Source organism: Aythya marila (assembly GCF_965140915.1).
Source record: "Aythya marila genome assembly, chromosome: 1".
Classification (NCBI taxonomy): domain Eukaryota; kingdom Metazoa; phylum Chordata; class Aves; order Anseriformes; family Anatidae; genus Aythya; species Aythya marila.
Window position 1 is genome coordinate 93,786,266 of NC_139042.1, and position 27,841 is coordinate 93,814,106.

The 27,841-nt window shown below is 40.1% G+C and overlaps 1 protein-coding gene across 4 annotated transcripts in view; it reads left to right on the plus strand.

The window, feature by feature from the left end:
• The first annotated feature begins 1,480 nt into the window (after window positions 1–1,480).
• The window catches only part of BRWD1 (bromodomain and WD repeat domain containing 1), a 56,745-nt gene continuing 30,384 nt past the window's right edge, over window positions 1,481–27,841 (plus strand). Inside the window, exons 1-21 of one of the 4 annotated variants that reach the window (XM_082778803.1) lie at window positions 1,493–1,708; window positions 1,856–1,914; window positions 2,170–2,199; window positions 2,382–2,441; window positions 5,504–5,654; window positions 6,895–6,993; window positions 7,547–7,707; window positions 8,306–8,527; window positions 11,344–11,444; window positions 12,240–12,310; window positions 13,297–13,397; window positions 14,918–14,958; window positions 17,236–17,334; window positions 17,977–18,127; window positions 18,768–18,902; window positions 20,211–20,339; window positions 21,606–21,831; window positions 22,276–22,458; window positions 23,824–24,007; window positions 24,892–24,976; window positions 25,760–25,900. In XM_082778803.1, the coding sequence (XP_082634929.1) occupies window positions 1,648–1,708; window positions 1,856–1,914; window positions 2,170–2,199; window positions 2,382–2,441; window positions 5,504–5,654; window positions 6,895–6,993; window positions 7,547–7,707; window positions 8,306–8,527; window positions 11,344–11,444; window positions 12,240–12,310; window positions 13,297–13,397; window positions 14,918–14,958; window positions 17,236–17,334; window positions 17,977–18,127; window positions 18,768–18,902; window positions 20,211–20,339; window positions 21,606–21,831; window positions 22,276–22,458; window positions 23,824–24,007; window positions 24,892–24,976; window positions 25,760–25,900 (2,490 nt within the window). In that variant the 5' untranslated portion in view covers window positions 1,493–1,647. Of the gene's footprint in view, window positions 1,709–1,855; window positions 1,915–2,169; window positions 2,200–2,381; window positions 2,442–5,503; window positions 5,655–6,894; window positions 6,994–7,546; window positions 7,708–8,305; window positions 8,528–11,343; window positions 11,445–12,239; window positions 12,311–13,296; window positions 13,398–14,917; window positions 14,959–17,235; window positions 17,335–17,976; window positions 18,128–18,767; window positions 18,903–20,210; window positions 20,340–21,605; window positions 21,832–22,275; window positions 22,459–23,823; window positions 24,008–24,891; window positions 24,977–25,759; window positions 25,901–27,841 lie in introns of those variants that run through there. The other 3 variants (XM_082778804.1, XM_082778805.1, XM_082778806.1) reach the window with 3 other exon arrangements.

Sequence of the window (27,841 nt, forward strand, 5' to 3'; positions counted from 1 at the left end):
TAACTTATTTTCTCAAAGAATGCTTTCATCTGAGTAATTTCTCACCTGCTTTCATACAATAAAGCGTTTTACCTTTTTTACTTACCTATTTAAGAAAAGATGAGTTTTCCCTCAGCTTATACAGAGGATGTCTTCCTACACTGGACCACAAAGCGCTGCTGGTCCAATCCTGTCACAGGTGTGCTCCTAGCAGAACGCACCTGGCTTTGCCTTCAAATTCTGTGGTATTTTAAAAGGCTTGAACTAAGTTTATGCTACTCTTTACAACACCTCCCGTATGCTTATTTGTTAAATCTAGTAGTAGGGTGCAATGGCTGCTTATGTGGCCTGTTTGCTTTCTTTGTGTTTTTACCAGGTCAAAAACATCAGTTAAATGACCAATAAACTTGCAGGTGAGTATCCTGAAATAACCTCTTTTACCTTCTTACTGAATGCCTACTTCTCATGTGTTTTGAGTCTCTGATGTTGAGACCCTGCCGACTTCCCACATCTCTCAAACATACTTGTCATAATTGTTCCCTAATATTTACCCTTGGGGACAAAGTTAAATTTTGTTTTATTGTGGAAGTGAAAAAAGGATTCAGCAATCAGGTAAATCGGGGGCAGCCCACCTTTCACAGGGTGGAAAATTCTCACCGAAAGAAGGAAAGGAACGGGGTAGTTGTGTCAGGAACATGGAAACCCTATGTCAGTTTGTAGCAGCACAGGGTTGAAAGGATTCTCAGCTTTACCCATAAAGAGAGGTGCTGGTGGGGCAGGCTTTGGAGAAGAGGGGGAGAAAAATGCTCTCTCTGAAAGCAGCACTGTTAGTCACCACAAGCAGTCCACCTAAGGTGGAAGAAATTTCAGGCTAAGCAGTCACACCCCGTGAAAAGCAAGGTGATAAAGCGGTGGCTACTCCGGCTTTCGTCCGCGTGGTTTGAGGTGTCAGCACGTTACAGCGCAACCCAACGCTTCAGCTGCCGGGAGAGCGAGGAGCTGCGTGTACTGGCACGGGCTCTCAGCCCTGCGTGTGGAGAACTGGGCCGGGGGGTGCGTGAAGCCGTGCGGGCGGCCCTCAGGGGACGCGGGGCTGACGGGGCGCCGGCCGCGCGAGCGCAGCGCCCCAACCGCCCTAACGGCCGCAACGGCCCCGGCGCGCGCCGCGGCCCCGCCCGCTCCTGACAGAACGGCCCCGCCCGCCGAGCCCCATCACCGCCACCCCGCGGCCGTGATCCTTCCGCGCCCTTCCCTCCGGTTCCCTCCCCCCGCCGCGCCGCCCCGCTCCCCGCTCCGGCCCCCCCGCCGCCCGTCTCACCGCGGCGAGGCGCTCGGTCCCCGCCGGCCGCCTTCCTTCCCGGCCGCCCGCCCTAACCGGCAGCCGGGACTACTTTTCCCCTCCGCCCGGCGCGGCGCAGGAGGCGGCGGGGCGGTGGCAGCGGCCGGCGGAGGCGGCGATGGCGGCGCTGAGGCTGCGCTAGGCGCGGGGGGGTGGGGGAAGAGCGAGCGCGGGGGGCGGGGGAGAGCAGAGGAGGGAGGAGGGGAGGAGGGGGAGGGGGCGCTGACAGGGCTCTGCCGAGCCGGGCCCGGCCCGCGCCTGCCGCCGCCGCCTGAGCCCAGCCGCCCGCCCGCAGCAGGGAGGGAGGGAGGGAGGAAGGGAAGCGAGCCATGGCCGAGCCCTCGCCTTCCTCCAGCTCCGGCGGCGCGCCCGTGCCGCTCATTGAATCAGGTAACGCCGGCGGGGCGCGGCGGGAGCCGGCGCCGCTCCCTGCCGCCATCTTCCCGCTGCCGCCGCTCAGCCTCACCCCCCCCCCCCCCTCCTCTCCTCTCCCCTCCCCTCCCCGTGTCTCCGTGTCTGTCCCCGTCTCTCCCGCAGAGCTCTACTTCCTCATAGCTCGGTTCCTGACCACCGGGCCCTGCCGGAGAGCGCTGGAGGTGAGTACCGGGGCGCCGCCGCTCGCTCACCTGGGCGCACACGCTCGCTCGGAGCCCTCGGCCGTTCGGTGGCTGCTGCGGAGAGGATTGCAGGGGAGGTGTGAGCGGCCGGTACCCCCCGTCCCCCCGCCCCTCGGCGGCCGCCTGACGAGCCCCGGCCCCCTCCCCACGGCCTCTCGTCCCCGCTGATGCCTTTTTTTTTTTTTTTTTTTTCTTTTTTTTTTTCTCCTCTTCTTGTTTCCCGTGTCTCCGCAGGTGCTGGTGCAGGAGCTGGAGCAGCACCAGGTCTGTGTGGAATCCCCGCCGCTCTCTCGCTGTCCTAGAAAAGCTTCTTAAGTCGCTCGGGTTTCTTCCTCCCAACTTTTTACCCCCCCCCCCCCCCCCCTTCCACACACGTTGTTGTTGTGGATGTGATCTCGTCCCCCACCCCAGTCCCCTCTAACTTATTTTCTCCTTCCTCTGCTTAGTTACTTCCTAAACGGTTGGATTGGGAAGGAAACGAGCATTACAGAAGTTATGAAGAATTGGTAAGACTTCTTTTTTCCTCTAAAAAAATCCTTTTAAATAGCACGATAACGCTGGTGTCAAGACGTTTAAACCTTTAAAAGTAGGCCCAAAGCTTTCACTTGCAGATTCATGCCTGTTCTGTTAAGGCGCTGGAGTCCCTGGTGGAAAAGGCGTTTGATGTCTATACATTAGACTAACAAAAACACAAGTGGTGGTTTAAATTGAGGATATTGTTTACATAGCAGAGGTGGAGCTTGGCGTTGTGCAGTGGTACATGCCGCTGCCTACAGACGGGCAGGAGCCAATCTGCAGCACGGTTTCATTTCAGAGTTTCACGAGCAAGTTTGTCAAGCACGTTTTGATTTGACGGTATTTATTTTCCGCCTGTCTTCCTTCATCGGTCCCCTTCAACAGATTAGGAAATGAAACCGCTGTTCAGAAATCAAGGCTTGGCAGTTGTGGTTCCCTACCAGTGTGCTCTCTTTCTCTGGCCACTCACTTTGTTTCTGGTCATAGCTTCGTTTCTAAACATTGCAAAGATACAAGTGACCTCTCGGTGGCATGTACTTAAATGCCTTCTGCTGCCGATATTGTTTGCAACAAATGTTTTCTTCCATCCCGTTTCAGAATGGAAAGCTGATTTTTCTTGGCGTTTTGTTTATCTGCTTCTTCAAATACATTCTGCAATTGGTGGTTTGAACCTTGTGAGGTGATGGCCTGGTGGTGCCTGGCCACTGTAGTTCTGTGCTGGTTTATTGTTCTTGTGTTTTCTTTAGACAAATGTTTATTCACCACCCACCCCGGTTAGGCATTCCAGGTTAATGGACTTCTCCCTTACCTGTCAGCTTGTGTATTGTTACAGTTAGATCCCCTGTCCCTTCAGTGTAACACTTGAACACTTCTGGGTAGTGCTTGTGTAGAGAGAGAATGATATTTTGTGTATAACGTTTTCTTAATTATTTAACTGCTGCGTAAAATGATAAACTGGATTCCATTTCTTTTAGTTGTCAGTGTGGTCAGTTGAGCAAATGAGGACTTAAATTAATGCTTTAAGTCACTAAAAGGCCAAGTCTTGCTAAACAGGAATACTTTCAAGCTCTGACTTGAATTTAGCAGACATGAAAGTAGCATTGAGTTTAAAAGGGCTTTGTCTGTTTTTCTGCTCGGTTGTTTGTTTTTTGACCCCAGTTCTTCTGGGACTTCAGGAGTTTCCTGTGTTCACGCATACAGAGTTCTCAGATGAATTCTTTAATATGTGCCACTTCTACTTCTTTTCCCTGTACAATTCACAAGAAGTATCTATGCAGGATAATTGTATTTCAGAATACTCAAAATTCATCTTACGAAACTATTAGATTCTGCTTTTGAGGTGCTTTGGGAACCTCTTGTCCTGCCTGTCTCACTCTGAATTTGTGTTGACTGCAGATAAATAACAATCAAGTGGTATGATTATTTCTTTTCCTTTTTGTTCGTCATGGAAAAGGAGCAAGAGTTTAAAATAACCATCTTTCCGGAATCTGAATAAAGCTACTTTTAAAAAGGTGCTAGGTTTGGTAAGCATGCTTCTGTAAGTGATTCCTGATGATGGCGTGCAAGCAGAACGGTTTATAATACTTGACATAGATTATGCTGGGCGTCCTGTCTTGAATATCTTGGCTGGTACTACTCTGTGCCAGTTGAAGAGGCAAAATTTAGAAAGAAATGACGAAAAAGTGTATTTTTATAGCCTTAGCAACTGTATTTGTTCTCATAATCAACCATAACCATTTGTTGAGCTGATTTACTGCAGTATGTTTGGCTGTGTAGTAATGCTAACTGTTTCACTGGTGTTACCAGCCGCTTCCCGAGGAATATACCCTAAAACCCCCCAGACTTTGTACATTACATGTTTTTTTTAATTCTTAAAGCGTGTTGGGTTGTGGCTTCAATCATACTGTTCTCAATACTCTGTTTATGTTTGGGCAACTTTTTGTTGAGCAAATCTTACTTGGCAGCACACGGTATTTTTTTTCCCGCCCTTCTGATTGTGGGATCAGCCTTATCAAGACTTTTCTCATTTATGCTCAGTCACGAGGCTGAGGGAGTAGCATCATGAGCTAGTTCTGCCTGTGTTTTCAACAACACAGGCAAGAGGCTGCATGCGGATGATGTTGTGGTCCTTTGCCTCTCTTGAATGTCAAGGAATTGCCTTGCTGCTGGAGCAGCAGCACGGCTTCTGGCTCTGGCTGATTCTTTTGTGGCCCCATCAGAGTACAGTGAGCATGGGTATGTTTGTACCTGCTGATTCAGGCCTGCCACTTGTTTAAAGTTATGTTCCTCTTGGTTTGGTTTACTCAAGTCTGTATAAACTCCATGCATTTAACTTCTGCATTACTGTGATTACCTTCATTGCTAGTTTAGGAGTTCTTCTGACTGACCTCCGGGGCAGGTGGGGGAACCCCCAAACCACACATCTGTTCTTGACGGAGGCATCTGAGTGTATGTGGGGAAGTATTTTTATTTTTGACTGCTAGATGTAAATAACATGGGATCTCCCCAACTTCACAGGTGATTGTTTTGATCCACTTGGTTTAAGGAAGCATGGCAGTCTCATGTTGTGTAGTACTGGTTCTTCAAGGAAACTATGTTGTACTCAGACCTACTAGACTGCGCTTTACTGAACAAGTACTGTGCACTGAAGTACTAGTTGCATAAATTCTCATGCTTGATTACAACAAAATTTTTCATGATCTTGAGTTACAAGTGCCTGATTTTTATTAATAAAGAAGTAATTGGGTGAGTTAGACACCCGTTGTAGGGTGCCACACGAATGGTTGCCATATACAAGAATATTGCAGACTTTCTGTAGTAAAATACTGATGTGCAGTAGGTAATTTTACTGAAGGTGTTTTTACTACAGCTCTCCAATTCCTGAAGAGTACTTGCTTAGCTCAGTAGATGAGAACTTCATGGAATCGAGTGTTTGTAATTTGAATTTGGATATATTAAAAATGGTTTAAATATTTATGTGAATATTGATGCTTTTAGATTAATCTGTTCTGGATGTAACCATATATATGTTTAAAACTTTAATTTCTGTCAGGTGCTATCCAACAAACATGTGGCTCCAGACCATTTATTACAAATTTGCAAGCGTATTGGCCCAATACTGGATAAAGAGATACCACCCAGCATTTCGAGAGTCAATTCCTTGCTTGGTGCAGGGAGGCAGTCCTTGTTACGTACAGCAAAAGGTATGGTTTGTTTGTTGTTTGAAACGGGTATGATGCATTTTCATAAGTATCTGGTAAAGATTTTGGGGTTATTTAACAGCAGTGAGCTTTTTCACCAAAGCGGCCCATGCTACTTTTGCACTGTGTTTAAGGAACCAGAACAGCAGTGATTTATGTCTTAATAGGGTAACTACATGCTGATTGTTGTGAAAAGGAAGTTTTAACTTGTATCACAAGAGTTACTGCTACTCTGAGTGCTGAATGTTGCCAGTTTTTAGTGTTAGTGTAAATACAGTGAACCATCAGGGGACAGGTGCTACTTCTCTCCCCTCTCCCAGCATGCTGAGTAGCACACTGGGCCCCTGTGGTTTTTGATTGTGGTTGCTGTTGTACTGTGTTCAGTGCAAATCTGAGGCAGTAAAACCAGTTTTCTGAAAGTTTTCTTGGTTAATGCAAATGGCATCAAAATTAGTACATGCAAATTCTGTACGTATGCAGAAAGAAAGTCCATGTCCATAATTTAAGGTGAATGGTTGGCAATACAAAAGCATGTGGTTTATTTTATATGTACGGAGTAGATTTTGGCTTAAAATTTGCCTCTTTGATCATTTTGGGAGAGAGGGGTGTGTTCATGTGTCTGCAGAAAGTTTTGTTGGGTAGCTAGATACTGTGTTGTGGGGCTAGTTCACTGGATGCAGTTGTTCTTCAGTTACCTGTTCTAACTGCTTTAAAGGGCGTACACTGATGCAGTGACTGTTTTATCCCTAGAGTTGGGATTGCAGTTATTTCAACATGAGTGAGTCAAAATGGTTTTGTGGTAAAGTTAAGAATCACAGAATTGCAAAGTTGGAAGGGAGCTCTTGAGATCGTCTAGTCTGATAATTTCACATTAATAAACGTGCTGTATATTTTGCACAATTTTTTTTGTCTTAAATACTTTGCTCTGAAAATGAGCATGAAAATTTCAGATGAAAAGTTTTGCGTTATGTGAATTGCAGAGGTGTCACCATTCAGAAGTGGTATCAAAGCTTATTCCCCCCTTCCCTTCCATCATTATAAAAAATTTTCTCTCCCTTTCTCTGGTGCTTTACTGTTCATTAAAAGTTTGGGGGCTTTCAGTCTTCTGATTTTTTTTTTTTTGAAGTTATTTTAATACTGTGTATAAGACCTTCTATAGGTATACCCATTATCGTGTTTTGAAACCGCAGTTGAACAGCATTTTTATCATGCACTTGTGACAAACTTCCACTTGATTTTAAAGATTGCAGGAACACTGTTTGGAAGGGCTCTGCATTTGCTGCTCTTCATAGAGGAAGGCCTCCTGAAGTTCCTGTAAACTATGGCGCACCACCAAATCTCGGTAAGCGTTGTTCAACACCCATCTCTATTGATAGGAGCTTATGAGGTGTATCTTGATACAGGTCTTGCTATGACACTGAAAATTGCACCTCAGCTGGATCTGGAGGCTTATCTGGAGAACTTTGCCTTCGGTGGAGTTAGGTGCAAAGGCCTGCCCACAGCACTAGTGAGATAGTAGCCTCTAGGTGAGGTCTGTCTCTTAATAAAGCCTGTGTATTAAGTAGTTAAACCAATAAGTATTTATGAACCCTTCACCTTTGGGTGGAAGGGCTGTTGTGTGATTTAACGTATAGAAAGCCAATGGAAAATAAAGATAACATTTAGCACTTCATATTTAGAGGCAGAAGTTTGGATTCAACCAAGTTTAAAGCACTGTCATGCTTATACACGCAAAACAATTGGAAATACAAAAAAACAACTGTGACTTTGTGAAGTATTAAAATCACTCTTAGTAAATCCTTAAGTAATGTATTAATGAAGGTAAATAACGGTGGTTTAGAGTAGACTTGTTTTACGTGTCAATATGCTAATTCTTTGATTTCTTTGTGTTCTAGTGGAAGTATATCGAGCAAAGCATTTAACTGGATATGCAAAGTTCAGTACTTCGTTTCCAGGAAGTATGTATCAGCACGTAAAGATGCACAGACGGATTCTTGGCCATCTTTCTGCTGTGTATTGTGTTGCGTTCGATAGGACTGGACATAGAATATTTACTGTGAGTTGAAATAAATCTGAATCTGAAACTAATCATAGTTGGATGCTAGGGAAAGAACTTTGAAATGCAGGCTGTGCTAAAACTTCTTGGGGTGGATATCAGTACTGTTAAGGTAGAGCTGATGAGCTCTATCTCAGTGCTCAAGTGTGATGATTTGGTAAAGTAAAAGGTCAGAAGCATCTAAGAAATAGTTGTACTTCTTGTCAGCACCTGACCAGACACTGACTCAGGAGCTTTCTTCAGTGATGTAGTTGTGTGTTCAGCGTCTTTCATCTTCTTCATAAAGTGGTAGAAGAGAAATTGTTTTACAGTCCTTTTTTTGGTCCTTGCCATTTCTGTAAGGAATCTCCTCAAGTTTAGTCCAGACTCGTTGCTTTATATGGCATAGGTCTGCAATCCTGAACCGTAATTAAAATTTTGTTTCTTAGTGTGGGTCATATGATGTTATTTTTGTCAGTTTTAAGTAGTATACAGAGTTTTAAACAGATTTGTAATCTTACCAAGCTCTGAAAAAGCACAGGTTCTTTAAAGAACACCTAAACACCCTGAATGTCTTTTAGCTCCTTGCTAAGCATGATAAATAAATATTTCTTTCTAGGGTTCAGATGACTGTCTGGTAAAGATCTGGTCAACTCATAATGGCAGGTTATTTGCCACGTTACGTGGACATTCGGCAGAGATTTCTGACATGGCTGTCAATTATGAGAACACTATGATTGCAGCTGGAAGCTGTGATAAAATGATCAGAGTGTGGTGTCTGAGGACTTGTGCGCCAGTTGCTGTCCTCCACGGACACACAGGGTCCATTACCTCATTACAGGTATGTTTTGCATTAATCCTTCCATTTGCTGATCGGTGGATACTTTGTGCAGCATTAGAAGTTGTATTGAACAAACAATGCTTGCTTTCTTAATGTAGAACAAATTAGATGTTAAAAATATTTGAAAATAAAGCTGCAGGCTTGTAAAATAAAACAGTGAACGCAACTTGACCTAGTGCTAACTTTATTTCTGTTAGTAAGTACTGCAGATTCTCTAAGTAAAAATCAGTACTTGCATACAAATAAGTGAGTGGTAAATTTACAGAAGTGGAAAGAGGAGTCCATAAGCAGAATTTAGTACTTTGTCTTGTTAATATTGAATGTGAAGTTTTCGGCTCTGACTGAATATACCCCTTGGGTGTTCTGGGGTTTTGCTTTTATTTTTTTTCCTCCTGTTTTCCTGTTCAATTGGCACTCATACCCAGCACCAGCGTGCCAATGTACTGTGAGGACAGCCAGACCACTGGGTGACTGGAGAGGTTTTTAGAAAACCCTTGTGCATGGCTTAAATCTTAAAAAGTCCTCTTGGCCTTGAGGACTGTACATGTAACCTAGTTATTTGTGCTTCAGCATGTAGAAACTCTTAAGATGTGGATGGATTGTAAGAAGCAGACAGGTCATGAGACTCAAAGCTAAGTTTCACTTGACAGCATGGTATGGAAGGTTTGAAGGTATTTAAATTGTAGAAAACATGAAGTCATTTGGGGGAGGGGGCTGGGATTTTTGCACCTGACTTTAGAGTCAGGTGTGGTAGTAGGATTTAAGTTGGTGGGATGCCCTAAGATTAGCTAGCTATTATATTGGTAGGGAAATAACCGCTTTTCTTGGTTGCTTGTTGAAACTGGGGAACACACTTACATGAATACAGCCATTTGTCTTTGGGTCATTAGTTCTTTGAGAGGAAAATCAACACCTCATGTCCAGGTTGTGGAGAAAAGTACTTTGTGGTTGCTGTTACTGGGTTAAGAAGTAGTTCACCAAGTGTTCTTACTTGCTCACATCCAAATGCAAGGAACTGATGTTCTGTTTACCATGACAGTTGGCATGTGAATGGCAAATAAATTTCACTGTGTATGTCTCTGTGGTTTTTACATGACTAAAATTATTTTGGTGTTACTGTGTATATTAAGATCTGAACGTTTAAATATTGATGCCAAAAATTGAAACCACAAGAGAAACCTACTTATTTAAAATTAGGTTCCTTGCTTCCTTGAAGTTCCTGAATAGTTAATGTAAAGACAGGAATCCATCTTCACTTATAGACACTAAATGAAAGATGGTAGTGCTGAATCCCCCCGACGTTAGCCTTTATAATTTTGTAGATGAACTACCTTGATGTTGAAAGACATGTAAAGCCAGTTTGTTAAAATACTTCAAGAGAGCTGTTCCCAGGCAACCACCAAGCCCTCTACCTATGCTGTTTGACTTGTTGGAACTGGAGTGACACTGGGCGACGTTCTGGGTGACATTGTGCCCCCCTGGTGTCAGTTCCTGGAGATGTGGTGTGCTGGTTTATGTGGGTGGCTGTTCTGGTCCAGTAGGTCATTCTTACAGCTTTGGTGATCAGATACTTGTGTTACTGTCAAAGCTGTGTAATTTCAAAAGTGCAAAGATGTTTAGTGTAATGTGTTAGGAAACAGTAAGTTCTGAGGAGTGGCTGAGGTTGTTTAGTCTGAGGTTATTTATTCTGGAGGAGAGGAAGCTGAGGAGAGTCCTCATTGCTTTCTACAGCTATCTGAAAGGAGGCTGTAGCAGGCGGGGCGTCTCTTCTCCCAAGCAACAAGTGATAGAACAAGAGGAAATGGCCTCAAGTTGCTCCAGGAGAGATTTAGATTGGAAACTAGGAGACCTTTCTTCACTGAAAGGGTTGTGAAGTTGGAACAGGCTGCCCAGGGAAGTGGTGAAGTCCCCATCCATCCCTGAGGGTATCAAGAGACGTGTGGATGTGATGGTAAAGGACATTGTTTCTTGATGGGACTTAGGTCAGATTAATGGTTGGGCTTGATGATCTTGAAGGCCTTTTCCAACCTCAGTGATTCTATGATTTTATGTTATGTATTTAAATTTGAAAGCATTTTGATACCTTGTGCTATTGGTGGCCCTTTAGACTCTGTCTTGTTTTGGGCTTTGTAATTCCTTATTTATCAGATAAACCAGCATCTCATTATCCAGATTTGCTATGTTTGCCAAGGAGATGAACAGGCTTACAGGAGAGCTGAAGAGGGGCTACCTGCCAGCTTTTGCAGTTCAATTAAAAAAATATAGTGGTAGGAGTAATTGATGAACAATTTAATCAACTTGTCATGTAAAGTTTTCTGAAAGGTTGGCTTTGTGCACAGCAATAAAAGTGTTTTAAGCATGTATGAGGACTTCCTATGAAGTTGTATGTGCTTGGTTACACGTACTCAGACTATCTCATAACTTAGGCTCTGTTTAATTACAGTATTTAAAAAGCAAACATATCTATTGAAATCTGCTTTCACTTTTTTTCCGGTGCTCTGTCTGCTTCTTACTTCTTTGACAAAAATTTTTAGTGGGTGCTTGTGGTTGGTTAAAACTTCCAAACCAAAGCAGTGAAGGAATTGTTATATAATGCAATAATTGAAACATGCAACACAAACTTATTTTAGAGTATAGGAGGTGTTACTTCTGAAACATTAAAAAATTGTCAGTTATCAACAACTGCTTTAGTTAAAACTTTAATTCAACAGTTTTAGTTAATGCAGTATTTCACATTAGCATTTTTAAAAGTTCCTGAAAAGTTCTAAAATGTCTGGTTTTGTATGTTTCTGACTTCTACTTTTTCCCCCCTTTAGTTTAGTCCAATGGTAAAAGGCTCCATGCGTTACATGGTCTCTACGGGTGCAGATGGAACTGTTTGCTTTTGGCAATGGGATACAGATTCCATGAAATTCAAGTATGTAACTGGGTTGTTGATGAACTCCTCTTATGCCATACTCTGATTAAAATAAGTTGAGTGCTTTGGCAAATGTACTTCGGCTTAACTAGTTCAAAAATTTGTTTGTGTGATTTAAAAAAATGTTGTGGAAATAATCTGTGATGTAATTAAAGCACGATTGCTAGTAACACTTTACAAATTTGTTACTTTGTCTGGGAAAATGAGTCAAGTTTGCTGGATTTTCTGCTTAATGTTGTTCTGAGTAGCTACTTTGTGAGATTATGGCCATGTCAACTGGAGGAGTATGCACATGACTGGCAGAACAGGAAACCAGTCTTTTAAATCACATTGTGCACTATTGCAAAACTTGTATTTACTTCTGTAAAGTGTTATGAATTTGCCTGGTGTTCTGCAGTAACAAAACCTAGAGGGCCTTATTTGAAGTACCACTGGTGATTTGTAATGCAAAAGCACGAGTTCAGTACCTCGTGGATATGTTTTGGAGGGGATAAATCATACTTCTCACAGGATGAGAGAGAACGCACACTCTTTGGCATATCATCTTATCTTTGCTGGATAATAACATTTTGCAGGAAGAGTCATAAGATGCTGGATGTGTGGGCTTCAAATACCATTTGTGTGTGTACAGAAATTTTGAAAAGTAAACCTTTCTGCTCATCCTCCTGCACAAGATGCCCAAGTGTTGTTGTTTAAGGAGTACCTCTTATGTAGCTGTTCAAAGATGTTCTGAAATTTTGTGAAAAGCTAAGTTGAGTGACGAGTCCTGTTTCAAGCAACTTTTTCTTTTTGTAGCAATCGGCCAGTGAAATTCACAGAGAAGCCTAGGCCAGGAGTTCAGATGCTTTGTTCTTCATTCAGCGTGGGTAAGTCATGTGCAGATTGAATGTAGCACTGTGACTTCTCTTCCTCCATGAGCACGTACTATGATACTCTTCTTGTGACAGCTTTAAAATATACAAGCACAGCCACCATGTACTATGTAATTGTATATAGGTGGATTGTTCGCCTGGGACATAATTAAATGTCTTGCCTTAGCTGACAGTGAAAGACCGTGGAACTAAGTGATGCTATTTTCGAATTGCCGTTGGTGGTTTGCTGAAGTAAAAGTCAACCTGATGTTTGTTTGCTCTTTGCGTGTCTTTACTGGATTTTTATATTTGATTCCCGATTCTGTGCCAGTTGTATGCAAGGATTGTCATAAAGATCCCTTCTTACTTAAGAATTTGTAAATGTATCTGTAAAAGTGCTTCAGTCCTGGCTTCTAGCCTCCTTTCATTCTAATCACGTGGGTGACTTATTTGGGGATGCTTGCTTGTACCAGACAGCATGAATGTCAGAAGGAACTTGGGAACAGAAATGAAATGCAACTCAAAGTGTAGCTTGTTAGCTCCTCACAATAAAATGTTTTGGACTACCCTTGCAGGAGCCAAGAAGCAGATGATAATATTGTTGTACCGCACTGGTCTGCTTATCCTGGCGTACCTATACTTCCACACGGTTGTGAAGCGATTCTTAGGCCACAAATGACACACGTGCTACAAATGATACACGTGCTATCATATAGATAGTTCTGAGGATTAGCTATATTCCCTATAATATAACATCGGTGTGCACAAGCAGTGGTGGTAGATATTTCAGCATTCCTCTAGTTACATATTTTCAAATTTTTGTAACATTGAGCATGACTGTTTGTTTTTACCATGTCTGAGAAGGCTTTCTGGGCTGAGAGGGAGGTTTCATTCCACATCTGTATGTCAGTGGAAGTTTTTAGTTACTTGAACTAAGAATCTGAGAAATGTGATCTATTTTAATTTTCTTACACGGTAGCTTGATGTTTTTTTTTCCACAGGTGGTATGTTTTTAGCAACTGGCAGTACTGACCATGTTATAAGGATGTATTTTTTTGGCTCCGAAACACCTGAGAAAATAGCTGAATTGGAGAGTCATGCTGTACGTAAGAATTTTAAATCTACTGGTTAGTCACTTAAAGCAGTATTAAAGTAGCAAGTTAATTTTGTTAGTGAATGTGTAATGATGTTTTTATTGGATGTATTTTTAGAACCTACATAGATTTCAGCCAGTTACCTCAATGTGACTTGACCATTTTAAAGGGTGGCAGGAATCTCTGATTTTAAATTGTGTGGTTTGCTCAGTTGTTAGTCTTCATGATGCGAGTGTGCCTATCCACTTATTATATTATGTACACAGGAAGTATGTATACTGAGAATATGAATTTCATTATGCAGGTATTTATGTTCTGACACATTTTGTTAAATCTTTAACTGGGGATTGAGGTTCCAGAGTTTTCCAGAATCATTACTTTTTTTTTTTTTCTGTAGCCTAGTCTAGCAGATCCTGCCTTCTAAAAAATCTCAGGGAAACTTGGCTTGCATTCACATGAAGTTTGAGTAACTTTTTCTTTCCAGTACTTGATGCTCAAAGAATTTTTAAAAAATATTTTTTTAATGTGTCTTTTATGCAATCAGTGCAGTGAATTTTCCCATGAATAGGACTTGGGTCCTTACATTTATATAATTTTATGCTTATATTTTTTCACTTGAGTATTTAACTTTGTTTCTTACAGCTGTCACTGTTAATGTGTCTTAATCTTGCTCCCAATTGTCATTTTTGAATGTAAACATAAGAATGTAAAATTGATCATTAGTAGGGTTCTTAAGTTGCCGGATAATGTAATTGCTCTGCTCGTAGGCCAGTGTAGCTTGGTAAAATGATTCTGTATTTCAGATGAGAAGGCAGCTTTTCTGCCAGGTATATTTTTAACACATGATTTAAAATCTCCGCAGAATTTTGTACTGTTTAGATGTGCTTTGTGATAGAACATCAGTTAAGACAGTTAACTTTTTTCCACACAGTTTTAGTTTTAATATAGGGAATTTAGATTTAGTTGAACTCTTAAATCTCTTTCAAAGGTGGCTTTTCAAATACTCCCCTTTCTCAGTTTGTTTGCTTTGATAGTTTTTTTTCTAATACCAACTCTAAGTTTAAGGTGGTATGACTTGATCAATGCATATTCTATCTGTAGAGAAGACTTCCAGCTCTGTAAGATAAACTAAGTTGAGCATGGTATCTGCTTTTCCTGTTGTTTTTATTATACAATCTTATATTTCTTTAAGGAATATGTAAGTAGGAGAGGGAACAACGGGTTTCTCTGGATTATAATTGGTTTAGGACTGGAAGTATATGTTCAAATGCAAGTTAACTATCTGCCAAGCTACTAATGGATAGTTACTTAATCTGTCTATACGTCACATTTAAAGGAAACATTTTTGTAAAGCTTGCATTTTAAATACAGCATTAATGATCAGTGAGTTCTTTTAAGTCTGTTGGCTTGGCTCAAGCTTCAGTAAAGCTGTTATAATGAAAAATACATACTGTACAACTTCTTTCAGATTTTTTTGTCAAAACCGTATTTCATGTTTATAATTTCTAACAAACTGTTTTTCTTACAGGACAAAGTTGACAGCATTCAGTTTTCTAACAGTGGTGATAGGTATGTTAAAAGATGCTCAAATGTAAACAGATAATACATTGCTTTGGAATTAAGTGTTCTTATTTTATTTGAATTTAAAGGTCAGGTTTGGACTAATCCAGGGGAGTGTAGTTAAGCTGCAGCTGTGCACCTCAACTTTCTGTTAATCTTTTTGAAACAGTCTCTTCAGACTAGTTGAATTTGTACTTATCTGGAGGAATATTGCCACTTCTTAACATACCTGATACATTTGTGGCTTCATAAACCTCCTTTTCCTTCTCCTTCCCTTTTGGTTTCAGCAAGTATTGGATCAAAATATGAAGCAGTGAAAATGCAATGCAGATGGTCTAAAATAAGTTTTAATCCTCATTTTTCTTCTATCTTACTATTATTCTTTAGCTAAATGAATTCAACAATTTTACAGCTGATCTGAGGGGTAAAAAAAAAAAAAAAAAAAGGTGGCACAAATTCCATTTGTAAATCTTCATACTTTAAATTCAGAGCATTGTCTAAATTGATCTCTAATTGGCCTATAACAAATGAAAATAGGGATTTTAGCCTTCAGGGCAGACTTCCATCTGCAAACGTCAGTTGCAGCTGTATTTTTGTGTCCTTTCTCTTTTTGAAAGCCAAGCAACTATGACTAAGAAAGCTAAGAGTATTCAGCTTAGAAGTTGTAACTGTCTGTCCTTTGAGTGTGGTTTTCTGTAATGAGTCACCTTTAGTACCATTGTGTTGCACTGATCCATCACACTTGCATGGATTACCTTTGAGGGCACCGCCTGTCTTGCACTTTTGCTTGGTGACGCTTTCTGTGGAAGATGTTTAGTATTGAAAAATACTACTAAAGTGAACTGTAGCTAATTAGAGCATACATGTAGTCATGATACACTCAGTACACAAACTTTTTCTGTGGGAGGTCTTTCTCAGGGTTGCGATTCATGGACTAGGGAGATGGTCTTCTCTTTTGTGCATGGCTGTGGGTGAACATCTCAGCTTTTGTTATTCTGATCTGTCCTTGCCTCTACATCAGTATCTGATACCTTGCAGTTTCAGAACAGGTTACTTAAAATACGTGCTTAGAGAATTGTAACTGAGAAAGAGTTGAGGATAAAGTTGGGAATTGAGTTTAGCTTTGGAAGTTGCTTCTCTGTTCAGAGTGTTTTGACAAGATGTTCAACTTCAGAAAAACTCTTTATAGAATCACAGAATCATCAGGTTGGAAAATCCCTTTAAGATCATCAGGTTCAATTGTTAATGTAGCTCTGTCAGGCCTAGTACTAAACTATGTCCCGAAGCACCACATCTACAAGTCTTTTTTTGAAGACCTCCAGGGAAGGTGACTCCACCACTCTCTGGGCAGCCTGTTCCAATGCTTCACAACTCTAGGTTGTGCCAATCAAAACCTCCCCTGGTACAACTTGGGGCCATTTCCCCTTGTCCTATCCTTTCTTGCATGGGAGAAGAGACTCACCCCTACCCTGCTACAACCTCCTTTGAGGCAGTTGTAGATCACAGTAAGGTCTCTCCTGAGCCTCCTTTTCTCCAGGCTAAATAGCCCCAGCTCCCTCAGCTGTTCTTCATAATACTTGCTGTCTGCTTTACCAGCTTCATTGCCCTTCTTTGGACATGCTCCAGGGCCTTGATGTCGAGTACTGAACACAGTACTCGAGGTGCGGCCTCACCAGAGCCGAGTACCAGGGGACAATCACCTCCCTGGTCCTGCTGGCCGTGCTATTCCTGTTACAAGCCAAGATGCTGTTGGCCTTCTTCGCCACCTGGGCACACTGTCAGCTCGTGTTCAGGCGACTGTTGACCAAAACCCTCAGGTCCCTTTCCTCTGCACAGCTTTCCAGCCACTCTTCCCCCAGCCTGTAGCATTGCATGGGGTTGTTGTGCCCCAGGTGCAGGACCTGGCACTGAGCCTTGTTGAACCTCATACAGTTGGCCTCAGCCCGTCATCCAGCCTGTCCAGCTTCCTCTGCAGAACCTTGCTACCCTCAAGCAGATCAACACTCTTGTCTAACTTGGTGTTGTCTGCAGACTTAATGAGGGAGCACTTGATCCCCTCGTCCAGATCTTTGACAAAGATTTTGCATAGAATCCATCCCAGTGCTGAGCCCTGGGGGGTTTTCCTGGGCTTCTGGAAGGAAAGCTAATAACAGTAAAGAGCTCTCACACAATCGAAGATACCACTTTTGCCAGTATTTCATTGTGATATTTTAAGTTGTAGCATTGTGTACCTCTGAAAATACTTTAAAACAAAGTCTTTTAACTATCTTTTAATACTTCTTCAAGGTTTATAAGTGGCAGTAGAGATGGAACAGCTCGGATCTGGCGTTTTGAACAAGCAGAATGGAGGAGTATTTTGTTGGATATGTCTGATCGATTACCAGGGTAAGTGAAGCGTTGTCTTGTTTTAATCTGTTATGTGAGGTCAGAAAGTTTGAAGAACTATGAAGCACGCTTTAAAATTAGAACTTAATATTATGATCGGGTGGTGTGGTCTTATCAGGACATTACACAGCACTGAATAAACCGGAAGGGTGGATGATTTACAGGGGCACAGAAAGCTCAATCACCTTTCATAGAGGCTAATTTGGAGGTGATTAGATGGGGGGGTGGACACCTAGGTTTTACTAGGTGATTGGAAGATAAATGTAAGTTTTTTGTCATGAAGACAAAGTGTTTTTGGTAGAAACAGAGTTATTAATACTTGAGACTTGACTGGCATCTTTCTGGCATAGTAGGTACAATTATATATGTGTATGATTGAGAGTCTTTGTGAGGTAGGTTACTTAGTTAATGCAAAATATAAATATATTGTGTGGAAGTATGTTTCAAGGACAGCCCATTCCTTCAGATAATTAAGATGCTGAGAGGAACTGTCTGGTATCCTATACATGTAGTTTGGTGAGAGAAATAAGGAAGTAATAGCTTGTCTGATTGTTAACACTGAAAAATAGGTTATTTTTCTCTAGCTTGAGATAGCTTGGGCTAATAAAAAAAATCTCATACCTGTATAACTCTTTAAAATAGTGATGCATGTTCAGAAGAGGACAAATTTATGAAGCCAAAAGTAACCATGATAGCTTGGAACCAAAATGATAACTATGTTGTTACGGCTGTAAATAATCATCTGCTCAAAGTTTGGAATTCTTCTACAGGGCAATTGCTTCATGATTTGGTGGTATGTAATTTTACTTGCTTTTTTGAAGAACGTGGTCTTTCCATACTTAGAATGGCATGTGCATGCTGAGTTTGTTATTAGGTTTTGTCTTGAATTAGGATTTGTCTTGAAAGCTCTATATGACTGGTAAGGCAAGTGTAGTGTTCCTTGGAGCTGTTTCTTAACCAAAACTAACAGCTCTCTCCTGCTTTTGAACAAGACTTCCCTAGGTGCTGTGTTGAACGTGCCTCTCCAGTAAAATGAATAATAATAAAAAAAAAAAAAAAGCAAACAAATAAAAAGCCTTGCCTATTTGTAGTAATTCAGATTGATTTGGCAGAAGCTCCATATTTCCGGAGTTCTTGTTTGAATCTAGGAAATGATTAAATTTCAAATGATAATAAGTTTCTGGCTGCCCGGAGTTTTACCCTGCTTTCTATGCGCTTCTCTAATCCTCCAGGTAGCGATCCAGATACTGTGGGATTGCTGTGAAGTTTCTAAAAGTCCATGTATCTTTTGGAGGCAGCTTGTAGGGATCTCACTTTCAAAAAGGCTGAGTGTGAGGCGAGGATGGTACAGTGTTTTAGGCTCTACTGTAAATATCATGTTGATTTGGATTAGTCCTTTTGATTAGCATGTGACTTGCAATTTTGAATTTTAGGGGCATGCGGATGAAGTGTTTGTCTTGGAGACCCATCCTTTTGATTCCAGGATAATGCTGTCTGCAGGTCATGACGGCAACATCTTCATATGGGACATTACAAAAGGCACAAAAACAAAGCATTATTTTAACATGGTAAGACTTCTTTTAACTTTTTTTTTTTTTCTCAGCACACAGCATTGTGTTCAGTTCCTAGGTAGAGAATTAACTGTCATCAACAGACATACCTGCTGGACCTTTTTAGAAAACAATTCATCGGAAAGCAACACCAGAAAAAATTCATTTCAGTTTGTTTATAGAACTTTTATCTTTGAATTCCATGGCTACTGTAACTATAGGTGCAGTGTAAACAAAATCCATTTTTAATAGAATAATGTGGCAGAAAAGGAGGCTGATGTAGCCTCCGTTGTCTGCTCCCAACTTCCAGTTTCTACTTTGAATAAGGTGCCTATCATTGGACCATTTAGTAAGCTGAGTCAGTTCACTAATCTAGAAAATTATTTCCCTCTTTCTTGTACTACCTCATTACTCTAGGGCTTCTGAGTCGAGTCAGGTCAGGGTGCTCTGATAAGCTTCTGAGTCAAGGAAGATGAATTGTGAGAATGTGTAGTCAGGTGGGAAGAATGTGAGGCATGGGGGAACAAAGTAAGATACCACTTTCGTCATAGTTGAGGTCTCAGCTATTCTGATTTTACCTGTTCTTCAGCACTTCCCAATCTGTGAATACTGCTAATAGTTAACACCGGGACTCTTCCATTCCTTGTTACTAGTGACCTAGAGACCTTTTTGCACCTCATTCATAGTAACTGTTGTTAATGGAAATGAGTTGGGTGCCACTGAAAGGGTCCCCTTTCAGATCACCATTTCAGGAGACAAGTGTTGGCATTCTCAGCTGTTCTAAAAATGATAATGTAAACCTTAGTGCTTTTGGAGAGCTCCTGTGATATTCACTATATTTAACAGCTTTATGATTAACACTTTTAAGTAGGTTGTCATCTCTGAGGCTTCAGTCTGATCCAGTGTTCATATTAATTTCTGTAATCCTTTTTTTTTTTCTGGTTACTGTCAATAGGAAGGGATTTTTTCTTAAGCTTTAAGACTCCCTGTACTTTTCTTCAAAGTGGTTTAACAATCAGTTTATATTAGCTACAATTTATTCTTCATTAGTATACTAACAGCTAAAAAGCCTCAAAAAGATACATTTTTTTAAGCATTAGGTTTTCCATACCCTTTAGTGCACATCTTTTAAAATTTTATGATTCAGAACTTTAATATGTCAGGGAGACAAAATAAACTGAAGTGATAGGGCATTATCTGTGCTTTAACGGAGGTATCTGAGAAGTGCTTGGCTGCTTTTGATAGAATAACTAATTTTTGATGCTGCATTTTTGTTTGCTCAAAAAATTTGATAAAATCGTCTTGAGTTTCTTTCCTTCAATCTAGATTGAAGGCCAAGGACACGGTGCTGTTTTTGACTGTAAATTTTCACCAGATGGGCAACATTTTGCATGTACAGATTCTCATGGGCATCTGTTGATATTTGGTTTTGGCTGTAGCAGGCCTTATGAAAAGGTAAGTTCGGCTTTTTATTAGAACTGTTTATTTAAGCTTCTAACTGAAATTAGATTAGCTATGTTCATTCCTCTGAAACATCACGTATAAGAAAAGAGTTTTATGTGTAGTGGATCTAAATATAACATGTTTCTTGATGTCTGAGTTTTCTTATATATATGGTCCTGGCACGGCAGAAACAACCAGTGTCATAACATTCCTCTGGGGAGTAGCTAGTAAACTTTTCCTGAAGTAAATCTATTCATCTTCCAGCCACCTAATTTGCATGTTAATTGTTTGTGGACATATTAGTGTTATTTCTGATTTCTCAAAATGGGTTTATGTTTGAAGACTGGAACGTATCACAAAGTTTACTGCACTCCTACCAAATTAACAAAAGCAGAATGTTTCTATGTTAAGAATAATGTGCTGTTTTGTTTTCATTATTAGAACTTGCAGTTCCTTAGACCTTTTATTACTCAAACCCAAATTCACTGTAGCAGTCTAAGCAAAAGTAAATAAGCAGCCAACACCGCTGACTTTGAAATACTAGGAAAATGTGTATAGGATTGAATACTTTGCTTTTTTGAATGTATCAACATGTGTTTCTGTTCTCTTGAAATAGCTCTCAAAAGTGCAGTTCTGGCCTATGCTTTTCTTCACTTCCCCCTCAGTTTTTTTAAAGTTGCAATGGTAATTCTGTGTTTGTCATTTTAAAGACTTTTTTTTTTTCTTGTTTTACATTCTTAGCTGAAATTGAAACTTACTCTCTTCATCTTGCTCATCGTCTCTGGGAGCAAAGATTCTGACTATGATCTAATACTTGTGTAACTGTTTTCCTTCAGCTGCATGGACTTAACAGACTGTTCAGTTGCAGAAAACTTTTCTGGTGGACGTTGCATGATTAAGAAAGAACTTTACTTTGAGAACTTATGTTGAACTTGAGATGATTTCCTTGCATGGAAATCAAGGAAGCTTTCTTAATTGTGTGGAAAAAATTAGAATGGGATGTAAAATATTCTGAGTTTAAAGTGTAGAGGTTTTAAGTGCCATGTAAAGTTACCTCTTTTTATTGTTTTCTAAAAGCGTCTGTATTATCAAAAATGAGAGTACTGCAACACACAGGTTATAGTAGTGATGCGTAACTCTTCTAATTTAGAACTTACCCTTTTACCTTTTAAGGTCGCTTTAGATATTTTAATTAGTGTCATTTGTTCTTTTATGTTCTCTAGCACACCTCTTTTTTTTCTTTCCAACTGACAACATAAAACCTTCATTTCTTTCTAGATTCCTGATCAGATGTTCTTCCACACTGACTATCGGCCACTTATTCGAGACTCTAACAATTATGTCCTAGATGAGCAGACTCAACAGGCTCCTCATCTCATGCCCCCTCCCTTCTTAGTAGATGTGGATGGAAACCCTCATCCGACAAGATATCAAAGATTGGTGCCGGGAAGAGAGAATTGTGCAGATGAACATTTGATTCCTCAACTTGGATATGTAGCAACAAGTAAGAATGTTGTTGCTAAAGATGTACATCCAAACTTAGCTGTGCTGCAGTAATTCAAAGTGGGAAGAGAGTAGATATGACACGTGATATAAAAATGCTGTTTTTCTAGCACGTTTACAACTATCACTTGTATTTTTGTTCACTAGGGATGCTGAAGGGTCCCAAAGTGAATACTACTTTAAACAACAACAAAAAAAAAAAAAGGAGCTCAAGTGAAAGTCTTTTTTTTTTTTTTTTTTCCCTCCTTGAGCTGGAATGCATAAAGTGTTTGAGTTTTAGGCTCCATAAATGTCTCATTTGAGAATAAGTAAGTTGAATCATTTCCAGAGTTTTTCTTGTGTTTAGTTGCAGAACGTGTCTCACTGTGATGTGAACAAAGATTAAATCATTTGCCATCATCAGTCAGATAACCCATTCATTTTGTCATTCTGTTACACTTGAAAGGTGATGGAGAAGTGGTTGAACAAGTTATAGGCCAACAGACGGTTGATCAGGATGAACAAGGCATGGAGCCCAGCATTCTTGATGGCATGATTAGACAATTACAGCTACAACAAGATCAAAGAAATGGAGCAGATCCTGAATCTGCTTCGGGTGGCCCACAGAATGAAGGAACGCCTAGAAGAGGTTAGTATTTGCTGATACGTTTTTACATGCTTGTTTTATCTCCATTTTTATTACTCTGTGAAATGGATTTGAAATAAATCCACTGGAGTCTTCTGGACAGGTAAATCGTGTGATGATCCTCCCACTGTATTTAATGTCATTGTTACTTCACCTTGGATGTTGTGTGTAGGTCAGGGCTCCACAATATAAAAAGGATGTTAAGATACTTGAATGTGTCCCGAGGAGTGCAGAAAAGTTGTTAGAAGGGCTTGAAGGCATGTCTTGTGGGGAGAGGCTGAGGACACAGGTTGTCCAGTCTGGGAGAAAGGAGGCTGAGAGGTGATCTTGTTGCTCTCAGCAGCTCCCTGAGGAGGGGAAGCAGAGAGGGAGGTGCCTACTTCGGCTCCCTGGGAACCAACGGTAGGACACTTAATGACAGCACGAAGCTGCACCAAGGGGGGAGGCTCAGGATGGACATTAGGAAACGTTTCTGTACTGTGAGTGTGGTCAAACAGGCTGCCTAGAGTGGTGGTGGTTGCTCCATGCTTCTCAGTGTTCGAGAGATGTTTGGACAGTCCCCTCATTCATATACTTTAACTTCTGGGTAGCCCTGAGGTGCTCAGGCAGTTGCACTTGACGATCTTTGTAGGTCCCTTCCAACTGAATTATTCCGTTCTATTTCCAAAGGACTTTAACTTCGATATTGTTTTGGTGACCAACATTCCCTTAACAGTAGTAACTGGTTAAGATGTGTTTTTTTTTTTTCTATAAAACACTGTTATTCCTGTGATTAAATTGCAAAACAAGGCCTTTTAAAAAATTATTCCTTTAAACTATTCCTTTAAAAAAAAAAAAACATTAATTATATTTATTGTAGAGTGCTGTGCTTTTAGCAATAGGTGTAGAGTATGCAGATGTCACTTACAGGAACTACATTTATTCCGAAAACTTTAAAAGAGAACCAGTCTTTTACTATTATTCAAACTGGGGTCTCTTCTTCCATCTTTGCAAATTTAAACTGGAAACTTAACCATGTGTGTCCATGTACTTTTAATTACATATGGTCAGCTACAGGGAGATTGCTTCTTTGAACATCACTAACCTCACCACTGCCTGAAATAGTTCAGAAGAACACCTGTCACATTATGCTTACTTTCACTTGTTTTAAAGTAGTAGTGGAAACGACCATTTAAAAAGCACGTGTGTACTCTCACTACATGTTCTACAAGACACATAACTTCCTAAATATGATTCCTACGCTCTAGTATCGTGGAGATTAAAATAAATAAATAAATATGTAAAGTGTTGTTTGTTCTTACTAGTGATAAAAACTAAGTTTCCCATTCTGTGTAGTCTAGAAGAAATGTTTTTGCTTGTGCATTTTAGTTTTTAGAAGACCAAGTCTGGACATCCAGTCTCCTCCCAATATCGGCCTGCGCCGTAGTGGGCAAGTTGAAGGTGTGCGTCAGATGCATCAAAATGCTCCACGAAGTCAGATGGCTACTGAGCGAGACCTTCAGGCTTGGAGACGAAGAGTTGTTGTACCAGAAATACCACCAAGCTTACTCAGGTCTGTAGACAGCTGACTAAACTGTTGACATGACTAGAGAGAATGTATCATGCTATTATTTTTAAATCTAGTGTTATTAACTAAACTGAAGTAGGTATATGGTATGAATTAGAATAATTTAAAGAACAGCTGTGATTAAAGCTCTTAACTGTGAAGTCTATTCAAAAAGAATGGAAAGTTAGTTTAATAACGAGCGATTCTCCAACATTTCAATATTGAGCCATTTCAAAGGACAGATATCCAAGATTCTTGCTTTTTTTTTTCAGAAGAAAGGGGTGTAGGTTAAATTCACATATGTGGAGGAGTTTGGAGAGATTGCCCTTGCTAAGTCTCGGAAAAGCACAATGTGTTATGACCAGAAGCAGCATTGCACGCTTGATATGCTAAAGCCAAGAGGTGTACTGTGAAATTCAGAACAGCACAGGTTCTTCAATGGAGAAATGAGGTCGACTTCAAAAGTACTCTGTCCACATCTGTGAAAAAGGAGAAATAATATTGATATGTAAACAATTCTTTTTAATGGTACAGCCACGATGTGTTCCAACTACGCTGAAGTTTTTAAAAAGCCTTCGCAGTGTTGAATACTTGGAGGTAGAAAGATTACAAAAGGAAGAATATAGATTCAAAATGGGGTTGCAGAAGTTAATTATATTCTGATATTTGCGAGGAAGGCTTTTTTTAATATCCAACTTCTTTACCCTTATCTGGAAGTGAGAGGACTTGTATTATGTTTTAGGCACATGAACAATAATTAATGTCTGGAATTACAGTAATGAAATTAGGTATTAGGGCTTTTTACATAGCTCTTTTTTAAGAGAATGAACTGTTTAAGTTCAATGTTGTTAAAGGAGATAAAGAATTAGATTTTCTTGACTTCCTTGTAGGAAGCAGGAAGAATATCGAATTGCAAAAGGGGAAGAAGAGAGAGATCTCTATGCAGCAGAGAAGAAAAGGAAGTCATTTGAAAAGGTATGCAATATCTTTTAGGAAAACAGGTGTTCTGCATGGGTTTAGGACAAATCATGCTCTTAAAAAAATGAAAGCAGACACTTCCTGAAGGTGTAGTCTTCAAAGGTTCCTGCTGAATCATCTTCTGCTCATTGCAGGTCAAAGTTTGCTTCCAATTGTGCAGGTCCACGCTAAAGCATTGACATGCAAGTGGGAGTGTCCAAGATCCTGTGTTTAAAGAATTATAGGCTATATTGTGATGCTCTGTGCAGTTTTACTTTAGATTACAACGTTTTGTGTATGGTTAATTTTTATCAGAGTTGCCCTAATTTGAACAATTTCTTCATTTCCTATTTTTTGGAAGAGATCAATAAGAAGGGCCAGTTGGTTACTGCCCTGGCTTTATAAGGTTGTGGCCTGATTCACTGTCTTGCAGTACAGAACAACTTGATGCAAGAGCTGTACTGCATGATTCCCTTAGATGGGAGGAATTGAGGATTTCTGGTCTTGATTCTTGGTATTTGTCAGGTGGTGTGAATTGACCCGTTGCTTGCAGTAGTGTAGAAAGAGCAATTTCTTAGGACAGCTGTGAAATCTTTAATTGGGAACTGGGAATTTAAAATGAATGGCTTACAGTAAAATTATTTCTTGTGAAAAGGAATTGTGATGTGATGAGGCTGTGGTGCAATGAGACCGTTTTACTTTTTACGTTAATCAGTGCTTTTAATACACCCTTTGACCCCCATAATATGTTTGCCAAGTGTACATTTGTGTGTAACTTCTTGTACTTCCTATGTAAATTAGAGCGACTCCGAGTCTTCATTAATACAGTCTAAGCGTAGACTGCATAGACGGAAATATCCAAATTACCGAACACGGAATAACATTGAACAACTTGATTCTTCTGATGAGGAGAGAGAGGACTGCCTTGGTTTGATGGAGCAGGTAAGTTCTGTTTTGACTTCTGTTTTGTGAACTCAAGTTTCTTAATAAGTGAGGTTTCATAAAAATATATTTTCTCTCTTAAAACAAAGAAGTAAACAAAACCTCTTACATTAGGGGAAAGAATTCCTGTAAGCAATGTTCTTGCTAATGCAAACAAATAACTAGGTTTGAGAAAAATTACAGTTGCCTTAATAGTGATAATGTTTCACGTCGCTTGAGAAATGGCTAAACTATTTCTGCTGAGAACCTTTTAAGTCAAATCTACAGACCAATGCAAAAACACAGTGTACAGTGCTGAGGTTGGCTTAAGCTGAGATTTGGATTTTAGGTTGTTGGTTTTTTTTGCTTTTTCTTTGTGAAAACTGCAAAGTTTTAAATTTAAAGAATTTTTATGGTCTAGGAATTCTTCTGCAGAGTCTTTTTATATTGGCTGAGTACTGGCTCAGAGTTTAAGGGATGAAGCACAGTTTTGCTGTAAATAACAGGAGGTTTTGACTGTTCTGATATCAGATGTTGTGAATGAGTGCTATGACCGCTTGCACTGCAGTTGTTTTGTCTTGTACACAAGGAAATAGTCTCAAACTGGGAAAGAGGGAAGGAGTTGACAAGGACAGATTTTTTTTTGGCTAGTCTCTTTGTTGTGGTGGAGAATGGTGAATAAAGCGGGAACATTCAGGAGATAAGATAATGCTGTAAAAAAAGACGTTTTTCTTTGGAAAAGGACTCTTGGCCTCTTAATGAAGAACCCCAGTGTCTTTAAAAACAAAAAAAAATAACATTAAGGCAAACTTGAACTTTTCATTAAATTTATTTAATGTGGGCAGTGGGTAGAAGGAAGTTGACAGAAGACTTCTGGCATCTGACAAATTCTAAGCACTCAGACTGTGAACAAGTGAGCGAGCAGTGTGCACTGTTATTTGAATACTACGTATACTGAAGTAAATTTGAAGCGATCTTAGAACTTCTGACATCCAGTCTTCTGTGTTTTTAATTTTCCAATTTGTAACATGATTATTATACAAGCTTCTTATAGCAGAAAAGCTATAGAAATCCTTTTTTGAGATCTCTTGTATTATGAAAATAATATCTTTAAAAAATCAAAACAAGAAAATGAATGATATGAAAATGAGCTTTGGTAGATGTAGGAGAAAGGGTTGCTTTTTTTAATCCTACTATTTGTAGGATTAAAGATACTATATGCTGTATGAACAGCATTGGTTTTATGGGGGAAACTGTTGACTCGGTTACTCTGACATACTGATGAACAAAGTATCATGTTGGACTAGTTCAAACTGTATTGAACTTGACGTTGCAAGTCAGATCTTGTTTTTGTTTTTTTTCTTGACAGTATATGGCTTGAGACATGAGCAATGCATTATATTTAGTCACTTCAGTTATGGAAAACTATTTAAACATGAAGTTGACGTAGATGTTAAACAATAGTCAAGATATTGATCATGTAATATATTTTGCTATATCTGGACTACTTAGTTTTGCATTTAAATGTATGCATGAAAATAACTGATCCGTTAATACTAAAATGAGAAAAAAACACCTGAATTAAAGAAAAATATACAAATGTTTCTCCTGTAGCAGAATATACCCATGCTGTGTTTGGATGGGAGATATAACAGCTTGCTTTGATTTGTTCCTGATGCAATTGTTAAATTCTTCCTTTGCATTCCAGGGAGTTAGATTTTATTGTATGCTTTATATGACCTGGTGGTGGCATCAGTCTGCAATTCGAAACAATCAAAACCACCAGCTAGTTCATTCTAATAAACAATGTGAACTTAGATTAGTAAACACTAGGACTATGGTAGGGGGATGAAAGCATAGCTTTGTGAAGACAGGCTACAGCAGGTAGATCCACTCTTGGCTAATAGGCAGACATGAGTGGAGAACATGTTTTATGTTGAAAACCATTAAAACATGCTGTGA